Raw genomic sequence first — 13442 nt, 5'->3', positions numbered from 1 at the left:
GTTCCTACCCTTTCTCCTAAATACCAGATGGATTCATTCTCTCCTTAAATGTGTATTAATCATCTATCAGGTGGTAAGTATTTTCTTTCACTTTTTTTTTCTGTCTGGGTTTGTGTTTATTCAGAGTGGGGCACCCAGCCTTTCCCCAGAGAGGTGGCTGAGTTAGGAGACAAAAAAAGGCACTGAGGTGAGAGTGTGGACTAGGGTGGAGCCTAGGGCGAGGTGATAGTGTTCCTGAGACATTGACTCCTAAACATGGAGGCCCTCCTCTGACTGCCAATTTCTAGAAGGCTGCAGGGTGGTGGGGCGGTAGTGGACAGCAGTGAAGGTGTCATTGAGGAACAGGTCTTGGGCTTTCTTCTACCTCCAGTCCTTTTCCTTTCTGCTCTGTGTCCTTCCCTGTGTCCTTTGGAGAGACACCAAACTCTCCACCTGGCTGGGAAGGTGGAGGAAGGAAGGGAGGGAGGGAGGGAGGCAGGTTAGAAGGGAGGGAGGGTCAGTCCTGGTGCTTTTGCTGGGCAGGAATGGAGGGACAGCAGAATAGAAGCAAGCAAGAATCCTAGAATCCTTGTGTTCCTGAAGCTTATATTTATGAGTGTGTTAACAGTTCCTGCATCTTCCAGGATGCCAGACACTATGGGAATGTGTTTAGTGAGTTGTTGTCTCTGGACTATGAACTTTGCAAGAGTTTCTCAGTTTTTTTTTTTTCCGCCCTTAGATGGGACAGGATGACTGTGGCTGACAGGAGCTGGGTGTTTCTCTCCCTCCAGGTTAGTCTCTGGGAAAACCCCAGCAGGCTAGGTGCTGGTTAACTAGTTTCTCTGAGTGCAGGCCTTGTGAAGAGAGGTGCTCTGGTCTGCTAAAAAATGGTTCCTTTTTAGTTCCCCGCTGGAATCACGAGGGGATTTTTCTCTGAAACTTACCATTGGAATCTAGTCGAGCTCCTGTACATAAATCTCAGACTATTGGAGTAGGGGGAGGCTCCTTTACTGGGTTCCTATGGAGCATGTAGCTCCCAGACTGGTCCACGCTGAGCCTCCAGTAATTCAACGATTCTAGTTTAGGTTTCCCAACCCCAGCAGATTCCTGTAGTGGTTTCCACCCATGAGTCTCTGCCCTGGGAAGTGGCAACCCCTGTGTTTTTCTATCTTTTCCCCAGTCTTGGGGGTGGTGGTTTGCCCTATGTCGTCCTCCTTAAGGATCCAAGAAGAGTTGTTGACTTTTCATTCTATTCAGCTTTTTTACCTAGGATGGAGTGGTGACTTCCAAGTTCCTGAAGTGGAGACTGAAGTGGAATCTCTGTGTTTTGACTGTAGTACAACAACCTTTAATCCTTACAACAACCTCAGGAAGTAGGTTATTAATCAGGTTATTCACCAGAAGTGTGATCAGTGTTGGGTGAGGATGGTAGCATTGAAAAAACTTAGTGTTCCATCTGATGCCTAACACAAATGCAAATGTTACTCCTGACCATGAGAATCATAGCAATAAAACAGCAATTGACACCATGGAAACAGAATATTCTGAGGAGTTTTCATATATGAGCTTAATGTGTGTTGAATAAATCACCTGTCTTTAAAAGTCCTTGGAAGAATGTGGGAACATGTGTGACTCTTCAGGTTTGAAGATAAATGGAAGTAGAGAGATATGGGCTAAGTTACTCACATAGGGTCACATACAAGGACTTCTAATCGCTAGTTTAGTGCCTTTCTACTGCTGCCTTCACAGAACATTTTAAAATTGATGTGTGTTTTATGTGTGTGGACACATGTACCCATATATATATGTTCATATAGGTGAAGACAGGTGTATAAGGGCACATATAGGACATGTATAAACATGGGTCTGTAATTACTGGAGAAGATTCACCATACCAGGTACAATTTCAAAGTATAGATAGTAAGTGCTTCTGTGCACTAGTATTATTCCCTTGGCGTCTTGAAATTCTCCTCTCTTTTTTGTGAACATTCAAGCACTTACATGATAAGATTCTGAGCACAGAGTTGAATGGAAAGGGATTATTTAGTAATCTTGTTATCATCCTTAAGTCCTGTTTATAGGAGTTTGTCCATCTCTGGAACCATTTTAGGGTGTGGGATGGGGTGCTTGTGTCTTATGGCAGAAGTTTACTGGTCATGCTGAGGTGGGGAAAGAGGAGGAAATTGAGGTTGGAGAGAACAGATCATGGACTGCAGGTTGTAGAAACCCAACTGTGTTTTAGTTGTGGGTGTGCCATACAGTGTGTGACACAGTGGAAACTGTGCTAGATGGAGAACCAAGAAACTAGGTTGTAGGTATGGGGTTATGTCTGTCCCCCTGCATGTTCATGGGCTTCCGTTTCCTGAGGCACACAAATAAAGAGATTGGCTTGAATCCCTAAGGACCTCCATTTCAGATGTCCTGTGAATCTATTAGGTTATTAGTCTCTATGCTAAACGTGGGCCAACTTTTTTCCCCCCTTCATTTTACCATTTGTTTCCTTAGGATCAATTTTGGTACATTTCGTAAAAGAAATTCATATATTTTTCCATAGATTTTTGGACTTGACACAATTATTTCAAGAGAAAAAACATCAAATTAAGAAGATCTTATTATTTCCCAGTACTCCTCTTCCCTCAGTGAAACCCCACTTTCATATTCCTACTACAGATTTTCCGGAAGTTATAAATAGGTAAAGCTCATTTGCTGGACACTCAGCCACTCAGTCTTAGGTTTTCTTTCAACCCTAGTTAAAAGCTTTTATTTTCTCAACTGTCATTCACACTCTGGTATGGAATTTCCTCTGCTTGTTCAGGTTGTGGGAAAGGGACTGTGAACTCCTTCTTGGAGGTGAAAGTGTCCACAGTGATGGCAGAAAAGGAAATTGGGCTGGAGGTTAGATGCATCCCCACCCCTGCCCTGAAGTGGTATCTTGCATGAAAGTTAGTTTTTCTTACCCACTTTTAAAAATATTTTATACAAAGGATACATGATATATAATGTATATGTTATCAACATAATTATTTAGTGGACGTCCATGTACTAGATACCCAATCCAATTAGATAGTGAAACATTCCCAGGCGTTTGTATCATAATTGTAAATTTCCATTATTGTTAGTGTTGTTTGTGCCTTAAGAAATCATTTCTTAAGCCAGGGTCAGGATGATATTAACTGATATTTTATTCCAAAGATTTAAAGTTGTACCTTTTCATTTAATTTCTTGTTTTACTTACAATTGATTTTGGGGGATTGTGGAGGAAAGGAACAATTATTTTTTCCATGTGGAAAACCAGATATTCCATTATCATTTATTGAACAATCATTTTCTCTATTTACCTACATATATGTCATCTTCTGACATATATCAAGTTTCTATATTTGCATGAATCTGTTTCTAGGCCAATTCTACACTCTCCATTACTCTGGTTTATTTCTTGATGCCTAATAGGACAAGTTTCTCTAATGTCTTTTTTTTTTTAGAATATCTTGTCTATTTTGAGTCCATTTATCTTCTAGACAATTTTAAATCTAAATTGTCAAATTCCACAAAAAACTTTTTGGGATTTTGTTTGGAATTGTGTTGCATGTCTATATAGCTTTGGGAAGAACTTACACTCACAGGTATGGGATACCTGTATTTCAGTTATTTGTTAATATAAACAAAGTCCCCTGAAAAACCTAAGGAATAGTGTTCTGTGAGTAATGAATGATTTATTAAACAGTTGTTCCCAGGGAACCTGTAAAGGGAGTAGAGGAAGCAGGATAGGGGAGAAAAATATAAACAAGGAATCAGTTTTAGGTGAATTCCAACAGAGGGTCACTTTAGACTGAGTTTGCAGGAGAACTCTAGAGTGTAAATTATGCCTGGGGTTTAATTAAATGAAAATGAGTGGAGTTTTGATATTGCCATACTATTTAGACATTAGTTGAGGTTTCTCTGGGGTTGAATTGGAGCATAAATTCCCAGACAGTTTTGTCTAATATAATACAGAAAATCAACTCCAGCCCTAGGACAATATGGGGAACTGTTGGCAGTGAAAGTACATATAGATTATAGGGTTAAAAAGAAAGGGATATCAAGAAATATGGACAAGGATATGGACAGACCTTGGCATTCTTTGCCATATCCTTCTTTATTTTGGTCTACTTCAATTTTTTTTAAAGATTTTATTTATTCATGAGAGACACCGGGAGAGAGAGGCAGAGACACAGGCAGAGGGAGAAGCAGGCTTCTTGGAGCCTGATGTGGGACCCAATACCGGATCCTGGGATCACGTCCAGAGCTAAAGGCAGACACTCAACCACTGAGTCACTCAGGTGTCCCTACTTTAATGTTTTAAATTGAGTTGATAAATCTGCATCTAGTTCCTGGGATTAAATGTATTCTTAGGAGACTTATGGTTTTGCTGCTATTGTAAATAACATCTTTATTTTTTCCAGCTTTATTTACATATAGTTCTTTATATGATTTGGATATTAACGCTTTATCGGATATATGATTTTTAAATGTTTTCTCTCATTCTGCAGATTTCTTTTTCATTTTGTTGGTTTCTTTTACTGTGCATAAGATTTTAGTTTGATATAGTCTCACTTCTTTATTTTTGTATGTGTAGGCGGGCGTGAGAGAGAGAGAGAGAGAGAGAGAGAGAGAGAGAGAGAGAGAAGAGAGAGAGAGAAATCCAAACGACATTGTAAAGAATGTCAAGGAGCATTCTCCTAAATTTTCTTTTAGGATTTTTATGGTTTCAAGTCTCATGTTTAAGTCTTTAATCCATTTGAGTCGATATATGTGTATAAGAAGAAGAGCCCAGGTTCCATTTGTTTTGTGTGTAGAGGAATGTGGCTGTCCAGATTTCCAAATACAACTTTATTGAGACTATCCTCTCCCCATTGTATATTGTTGGTGACTTGTCATAAATTAAATACCATGCATGCATGAGTTTTTCCTGAGTTCTCTATTCTGTTCCATTGATTTATGTGTTTGTAATCAAGTTTGAAATAAAAATGATGCTTCCAGCTTTGTTCTTCTGAAGATTGTTTTGGCTATAGAGGTTTTATTTGTTTTCCTACAAATTTTAGGACAGATTTCTATATTTCTGTGCAAAATGTCATTGGAATTATGATGAGAATTGCATTGAATGTGTAGATTACTTTTAGTAGTATGGATATTTTAATAATATTTGTTGTTTCTATCTATGAGAATGGGATATCTTACCATTTATGTGTGTCTCCAATGTTTTTCATAAATGACTTATAGTTTTCGGTGCACAACTTGGTTAAAATTATTCCTGAGTATTGTATTCTTTTAGATGTAATCATAAAGGGATTTTTTCTTAATTTCTCTTCCAGATAGTTCTGTTAGTGTTTAGATGCACAGTCTAGTTTTTTTTTTTAAGATTTTATTCATTCATGAGAGAGAGAGAGAGAGAGAGAGAGAGAGAGAGAGAGGCAGAGACACAGGCAGAGGGAGAAGCAGGCTCCATGCAGGGAGCCTGACAGTGGGACTCGATCCTGGGTCATCAGGCCCAGGCTGAAGGCAGCCCTAAACTGCCGAGACACCTGGGCTGCCCCCATAATCTAGTTTTGTATATTGATTTTGTATCTTGCAACTTTACTGAATTCATTTATTTGTTCTGTTGTCTATAGAGGGTTTTGTTTATTTCCATACACATTTTAGGACTTTTTAATATTTCTGTGCAAAATGCTATTGGAATTATGATAGAGATTACATTGAGTCTGGAGATTGCTTTGGGTATTATGGATTAAATCAACAAGACTTACTGATCATGTACTATATGTCAGACATTGATAGAGGGTGAGGCTCTAGGATCTAAGTGACTTATACTTATACATGTATCCATGAATGTTAGAATCAGAAGGTATGATGGGGACAATCCAGCTTTGTCATTTTACATAGAAGCAGAGTCAGAGGAAAGCGATAAGTGAAGAGGTGAATGACGTGCTCATGTTAGGAAAGTAATCAGTTATGACCAGAACTAGTGCCCAGCTGTTCTGGCCCCTGTCTAGTGCTTGCTTTCTTAGTAGTCCTTGCTTCTCCTTTCCATTCTTAGTAGTTCAGTCTGGAAAAAAGTTCCCTTTATGTCTCTCTTCCACTTAATTCTCTTACTATCTCATTATTGGATGTCAGGACTTTACAGAAATCTCACCAAACTAATTGAAGTAGATTTTAAACCTACCTAATCATAGTTTCTTTGGCAATGTTTCACCCAAGAGAAAATACATTCCATGGGGAAGTTGTTCCCTTGATTATAGTGTGTGGCTTAATTTATTTTAAATAATTCAAGGATCTAAGCATCTAATCAGAACCTTTGGACTCTCAGTACGTGGGTAAAATTTCTACATAAAAACCAGTATCTTAAATTCTTTGAATTTGCTGTGTTCTGTGGCTTTTTGTTTATTTCTTAGATATATTGAAATATTAACCCAGATGCCGATCCTCTGAACTTTCCTCTTTTGTGATTTGTCTTAGATGCCATCTATTTGTTTTCTAAAAACTGCCAGGAACATGGTATTTTCTTATTGGGGACAAGATCTGATTCTTGAGTCACAGTAGCAGTAGCCACCCAACACCTTCAGATGGTAGATTAGTGTTGTTAAAAGAGCACTGATTTCTGAGTTTGTAGCCTGGCAAATACCTAGTGGGTGGTTTTGGGGAACAATGAATATCTCTCATCTCTGTTACCTCATCTCTGAGTAGAAGTAGAGTGAAAGGTCTCTGAATATTTTCAGCACTACTCTCTGAGGGGCTTGGAGTTGAGTGTGACCTCAACTTTGCTCATTGGGCGAACTTCAGTGAAAAATCAGCTGGGTGGGGAATAAGAACAAAAGCACCTTCCTTGTCCAGGGACTAGGATTCCCAGAGAGGAATTCAATGCTTCAACCTATCCTAGTTTCCCCAACTAGATCATCACCTTGAAAATGATCTATTTCAACAGAGTGACTACTTTCATGCTGAATTGGAGGCACTTGAGCATGTTTGAGATCTATCTGATCCAATTCCTTTTCCAGGGCAGAACAAAACCATACCAGATTTGCTGATCTACAGGTAGGTGATGGAAAGAAGATACAAAGTTGGATACAGGATATTGGACAAGTCAGTTCCTCTCTTTAAGCCACAAGTTTTCATTTGTAAATAAGGTGGTTGGGTTGGAAAAAATTGGGGGCTGTGGGTAAGGGATGAGACTATGAATCAAATTTACCCATTGGTTTTTACTGTTATATATATATTTAAATATATCATAAAATTTGGTAGTTATAAAGTCCTTTACAATTTTGGAATTCTGTGAGGTACCATTTGGGAATGATGAAGTGGGAGTGTGTGATTGGGATGGAGGTTTCACTAGGTCATCTGAGGTCAGTCACATTGGCACGTCAAGTCTCTTTTCCATTTACCTCTGGCTGTTGTCTGCATTCTATCATTCTGCTCTGGTCCAGAGTCCAGCAGGTCACCTGATGTAGAATCTGCATGCTCATGTGCCGATTGAGGCTTTTCCATGTTCATCACATTTTCTTTCCATGTCTCTCAGTGAGGCAGAATTGTGGGGAGGGAGGAGGTATTTCTTACCAGCTCTGTGGGAGGGATGGGAATGGCTAGTGGTAGGTAACAGAGAGAGGAATAAATGCAGGAAAGACAGAAACAACTGATAGGAAAAGGTCATTTTCAGAAAGACAGACTATCAGGTATTCCATCTCCTCAGGATAAACCCTGGAAAAACTTGACCAGACATGATTTTTTTCTTGCCTCCGAGTGATCTCTCAGATTGGTCCTATAATATTTTCCTCAATTTCAGTAATGGATAATAAATAGTGGATAATTATAAAATAAATATGGATAATAAATAAATAAGCTCGTGCTCAGAAAAAGCGTATATGTTTGTGTAGGCAAATGAATATACTCAGACCTCTAATGAAAAGACATATTTAATTTTAACTCCTGGGTGTTATGTTTTTAGAAATTGTACATGGCAGTGGTTATAGAGCATGGGATCTATGGTTAGGTTGCTTGGAATCCTAGATTCACTCCTGTGTAACCTCTGGCTAGGTAATTTACTTATTCTTGATTCTGTTTTCTCATATGTGTAAAAAGAGCTAATAATAATAATATCCACATCACAGGTTTGTTGTAAGATTAAGTCTATTTATGTATATAGACCACATCTAAATATATGGCACAAGTACTATTGCAATGCTAGCTATCATGATTCACAAAGCATGCAGTTAATAATAAATATTTAAGAATGTTAAACCTATAATTTTGATTATTATGATGGTATATTTACTAGTAGAAGATACAGTCCCAGAAGGTACAGTTGTTAAACAATCTGTTAATTTCTATAAAATTATGTAGTATGATAATGTATCATAGGAGCACAAAGGAGCACACACTTCCTGTTGTAGTGAGTTTCTTTGTGTAATTAGGAAGAAGGAATACTAAATACAGAGAAGTGAGAAAGGACACCTCAGAGTAGGAAATAGCTGAATAACAGTCATTTGGGAATAACACGGGTGCAAAAATAGGCAATGGCCAGTTTAAGCAGGATCTAAAATCCATGCTAAGAGTATTATAATTTAGGCTGTAGGCAAAAGGGAGATATTGATAGATTTTTAGATATTGATAGATTGATAGATGTTAGAGATGTAACAGGACCAGATTTACACTGAAAGATAATTACCAAGGTATTTTCCAAAGCTCAGGGAAGAGGTGATTCAGATGGGTTAGAGTATTAAAGACAAGCTTCACTGAACACACAAGACTGGAACTGGGTCAGAAGGTAGGTAGTGTTGGAAGGATAAGGAAGATAGGTAGTGTTTCTGGCAAAGGGAGGCTCCATGGTTGGAATGAGCAGGGTAAGCTGTGGGATAGGGAGAGGATGTGAACAGAGGTGAGTCAAAACTTAGTGGGTAAGGAGGTGATTGCTGAGATGGGTCAGTCTGTGGAAGTCCTTAGAAGTGAGTCTGAGGAGTTCAGGTTTTCCCTGACTATTCTTACCCAGGGGGGAATCTGAGGAAAGAAGGATTTAGGACACAGTTTTCTGGCTGCAGGGTGTGGAATGGATTGGAGGGAGCATCTGGAGACAGAGAGGCATTGGTAGTTTGGGCATCTGCTGACAGCATGCGAGAAGGGGTGGCGGGAATAATGGAGAGAAAGGGCACATGGCGAGGAGGGGAGGATGGTTTAATGAGAAATTTATGGGGTGTGATGATGACTGGTGTGGGCATAAGGGGTGGCTGGGATCCAATGTGATATCAGACCTACAGCCTGGGCAGCTTGGAGAGATTTATGAGCATTTGATTATTAGTGAGTCTTAAAATCTTTTCATATATATATGCCCATTTTTTTACTTACCCTTTTGTGAACCACCTGTTTATATCCTTTGCCCATTTTCTATTGGGATACAGGTACATTTCTTATAGAAGATTGTTTTCATATTGGGTTATGCCTGTCTCTAGAATGCTAATTTCTCTATTATTTAAAAAAATTTTTTAAATTTTTATTTATTTATGATAGTCACAGAGAGAGAGAGAGAGAGGCAGAGACGCAGGCAGAGGGAGAAGCAGGCTCCATGCACCGGGAGCCCGACGTGGGATTCGATCCCGGGTCTCCAGGATTGCGCCCTGGGCCAAAGACAGGCGCTAAACCGCTGCGCCACCCAGGGATCCCTAATTTCTCTTTTATTTTTAAGGTTCCAATGACCTTATTCAGTTTTTTATTTTATTTTTTTTAAATTGGAGTTCAATTTGCCAGCATATAGCATAACATCCAGTGCTCATCCCATCAAGTGCCCCCCTCTCAATAGATGCAGAGAAAGCATTTGACAAAATACAGCATCCATTCCTGATCAAAACTCTTCAGAGTGTAGGGATAGAGGGAACATTCCTCAGGATCTTAAAAGCTATCTATGAAAAGCCCACAGCAAATATCATTCTCAATGGGGAAACACTGGGAGCCTTTCTCCTAAGATCAGGAGCAAGACAGGGATGTCCACTCTCACCACTGCTATTCAACATAGTACTGGAAGTCCTAGCCTCAGCAATCAGGCAACAAAAAGAAATAAAAGGCATTCAAATTGGCAAAGAAGAAGTCAAACTCTCCCTTTTCGCAGATGACATGATACTGTGCATAGAAAACCCAAAAGACTCCACCCCAAGATTGCTAGAACTCATACAGCAATTCGGCAGTGTGGCAGGATACAAAATCAATGCCCAGAAGTCAGTGGTATTTCTGTACACTTATTTAGTTTTAAATTTCAGCATGTATGCATGTCTGAAGAATTCTGACACACACTGCTTTTGTATCTGTATCACGGACTTTTGTTTTCTCTGTTGATTCTAGTCCTTCTCGTTCAGGTGTGTTTTTATTCTTCATGAGTATATTTCTTGAAAATTTTGGTATGAAATCAGAGTGAAAGGGAAAAACAATGGGAATAATATTTAGAGCAGAGAATCAAGGTGTTCATGCTTTTTCACCCATGTTTTTTTATGGGCCATATGTGGTGGGAAAAATTCCTACCATGGCACCTCAATCTAGGGACTATTGTTTTGAATCACATGACATTGTTAGCTTGAGTTGTGTATCAGATTTGTATTTATTCTGTATAGTCTAGTGTATTTATATGTATATTAGAGGAATTTAGTAATTGTCTGTTCCAGGGGAGTAACTCATGGAGCTATCTTAAGTCTTATATACCTTGCGGTTGACCATCTATGTGGAACCAGCAAAGGCAGACTAGGCTGGCCAGCCATAACAGTGCGCTTGGAGAACCACCTCTCTGGGTTCAGGATCTCTCAGTAGTTTGCTTAGTGGGGTAAGAGATGGGAAAGTAATAGTGAAATTGAGACAAACCAGTAAGTCAAATTCTCTCCAGAGGATTTGAGCACTTGTTATACAGACATACTTACTGAAACTGCAGGCTGGTGAAAGAATCTGACCTGAGTAAGTTGAAGACTTGTATAATTGAGTGAAGAAAACCATATTCAGGATCTTTTGGAAAGGGAAAAATTATTAGTGGGAAGATTTATCCTGAGGCAGTGATGAAAGAAACAAGGAATTTAGGAGTAGAAGTGTCTCATGAGGATTTCCCAATAGAAGGGAGCTCTCAAAGTATAATGAAGATAATAAATGCAATGAAAATAACAAATACAATGGAGTTAATAAAGGTAACAAACTTGAATGGCCCCCACATTGAGAATATCTTGTAGTGAACTGGAAAGCCTGCTTTTGAGGCCCAGAATTCACCACTTTCTGCATGATCCTGGGTAAATAACCATGTCCCTGAGCCTTAATTTTCTAATATACAAACTGTTGTTAGATTGCTATTATTTAATGTTGAATGAGTACATACGGGCTAAATGAATGAATTGGTGATTAGTGTATCGTAACGTGGGTTAAACAGTCTAACATGTTATAAATGAGATGAATTGGTTGAAATAATATTTGTTTTATTGCAGGTCTCTCATGACCTCATGTCCAGAATACCCAATTGGATCCCATGGCGAATACAAGTAACGTGACTGAGTTAATTATCATTGGTCTTTTCCAGGATCCAGAGGTTCAGAGAGTGTGTTTTGTGGTGTTTATTCTCGTGTACCTGGCCACAGTAGTGGGCAATGGCCTCATTGTCCTGACAGTCAATGTCAGTAAGAGTCTGCATTCCCCCATGTACTTCTTCCTCAGCTACCTGTCCCTGGTGGAGATCACATACTCCTCTACTGTTGTCCCTAAATTCATCACAGACTTACTTGCCAAGATTAAAACCATTTCCCTGGAGGGCTGTGTAGCTCAGATATTCTTCTTCCACTTCTTTGGAGTCACTGAGATCTTCCTGCTTACGGTAATGGCCTATGACCGCTATGTGGCCATCTGCAAACCCCTTCACTACACAACCATCATGAGCCGGTCTGTGTGTCGCCTTCTGGTGGCTGGTTCCTGGCTTGGGGGCATAATTCACTCTATGGTCCAGATCCTTGTTGCTGTTCAGCTGCCCTTCTGTGGTCCCAATGTGATTGACCACTACTTCTGTGACCTCCATCCCTTATTCAAGCTTGCCTGCACTGACACTTCTGTGGAGGGGGTTATTGTGTTGGCCAACAGTGGGTTAATCTCTGTTTTCTCCTTTCTCATCTTGGTATCCTCCTATATTGTCATCTTGTTCAACTTGAGGAACCATTCTGCAGAGGGGAGGCACAAAGCCCTCTCTACCTGTGCCTCTCACATCACGGTGGTCCTTTTGTTCTTTGGACCTGCCATCTTTCTCTATATGCGACCCTCTTCCACCTTCACTGAGGACAAACTGGTGGCCGTGTTCTACACAGTCGTCACTCCCATGCTGAACCCCATCATCTACACACTCAGAAATGCAGAGGTCAAAAGTGCCATTAGGAAGCTGTGGTGGAAGAAAATGAACTCAGTAGTGGAATAAAAATGAAAGCATGAACAAAATTATTAAGAACAATAGCAAATATGCATCCTGTTTTTGAATACATAGAATGCAAAGAATACAACCAAAGTTAACTGATTCATAGTTTTTGTGATGACCCCTTGTACTCCATGTTATCAATCATAACTCTTTCACTTGCTTTATTTTGGAGAATTTAAAATTGAGCTGCATTTCTTTTCTCCTTCTGTTGTCTGTAGTGCATAGTGCACAGACTTCAGGAGGGATCCTCTAGACTAGAATTCCCACCCTATCATCTTCTGTGCAACCTGGAGTTCATGCATTTTACCTCTTGGTGTTAGCATGCTGTGATGTGTGGAATGTCTTTGGCATTTGGAGATAGAAGTTCATGTTTTGCTTTGTCTTCTCTTACCAATGTGATCTTGTGGGAGTCTCAGGAATGCATTTGTACTTCATTTGGCATCCCTACCATTGATCTAATTCTCATGTGTGAAATCCTATACTAGGACTTTATTTCATGACAGTAGGGCATGGCTAGAATGGCCATGTCGCTTGGAGGTGAAATGTAAATAATTCTATTTGTCATATTTTCTTGATGAATTGATTTCTCTGTCTTTATAAAGTTAACTTTTTTGTCCTTTGTTACCATTTTTGGCTTAATATCTATTGTGTCTATAGCCAAACTGTGGAAGGAGCCTCAGCGTCCATTGAAAGATGAATGGATAAAGAATATGTGGTATATGTATACAATGGAATATTACTCAGCCATTAGAAACGACAAATACCCACCATTTGCTTTGACGTGGATGAACCTGGAGGGTATTATGCTGAGTGAAATAAGTCAATCGGAAAAGGACAAACATTATATGGTCTCATTAATTTGGGGAATATAAAAATTAGTGAAAGGGAATAAAGGGAAAGGAGAGAAAATGAGTAAAAATATCAGTGAGGGTGACAAAACATGAGAGACACCTAACTCTGGGAAATGAACAAGGGGTAGTGGAAGGGGAAGTTGGTGGGGGGTTAGGGTGACTGGATGATGGAC

The 13442-nt window shown here is 39.5% G+C and overlaps 2 protein-coding genes across 2 annotated transcripts in view; both read left to right on the top strand.

The window, feature by feature from the left end:
* LOC129502360 (olfactory receptor 4S1) overlaps positions 1-13442 on the top strand; it is a 42171-nt gene continuing 28729 nt past the window's right edge. Inside the window, exons 1-3 of the mRNA XM_055313883.1 lie at positions 1-73; positions 719-770; positions 1237-1352. Of these exons, the coding sequence (XP_055169858.1) occupies positions 729-770; positions 1237-1352 (158 nt within the window). The 5' untranslated portion in view covers positions 1-73; positions 719-728. The remainder of the gene's footprint in view (positions 74-718; positions 771-1236; positions 1353-13442) is intronic.
* LOC129502369 (olfactory receptor 4B1-like) lies at positions 11492-12421 on the top strand. The gene has a single exon (XM_055313897.1). The coding sequence runs from the start codon at positions 11492-11494 to the stop codon at positions 12419-12421; it is 930 nt and encodes a 309-aa protein (XP_055169872.1).

Source organism: Nyctereutes procyonoides, unplaced genomic scaffold (genome assembly GCF_905146905.1).
Source record: "Nyctereutes procyonoides isolate TBG_1078 unplaced genomic scaffold, NYPRO_anot_genome, whole genome shotgun sequence".
Classification (NCBI taxonomy): domain Eukaryota; kingdom Metazoa; phylum Chordata; class Mammalia; order Carnivora; family Canidae; genus Nyctereutes; species Nyctereutes procyonoides.
Note: the sequence above shows the minus strand (reverse complement) of the source record. Positions and strands in the feature narration are given on the sequence as shown.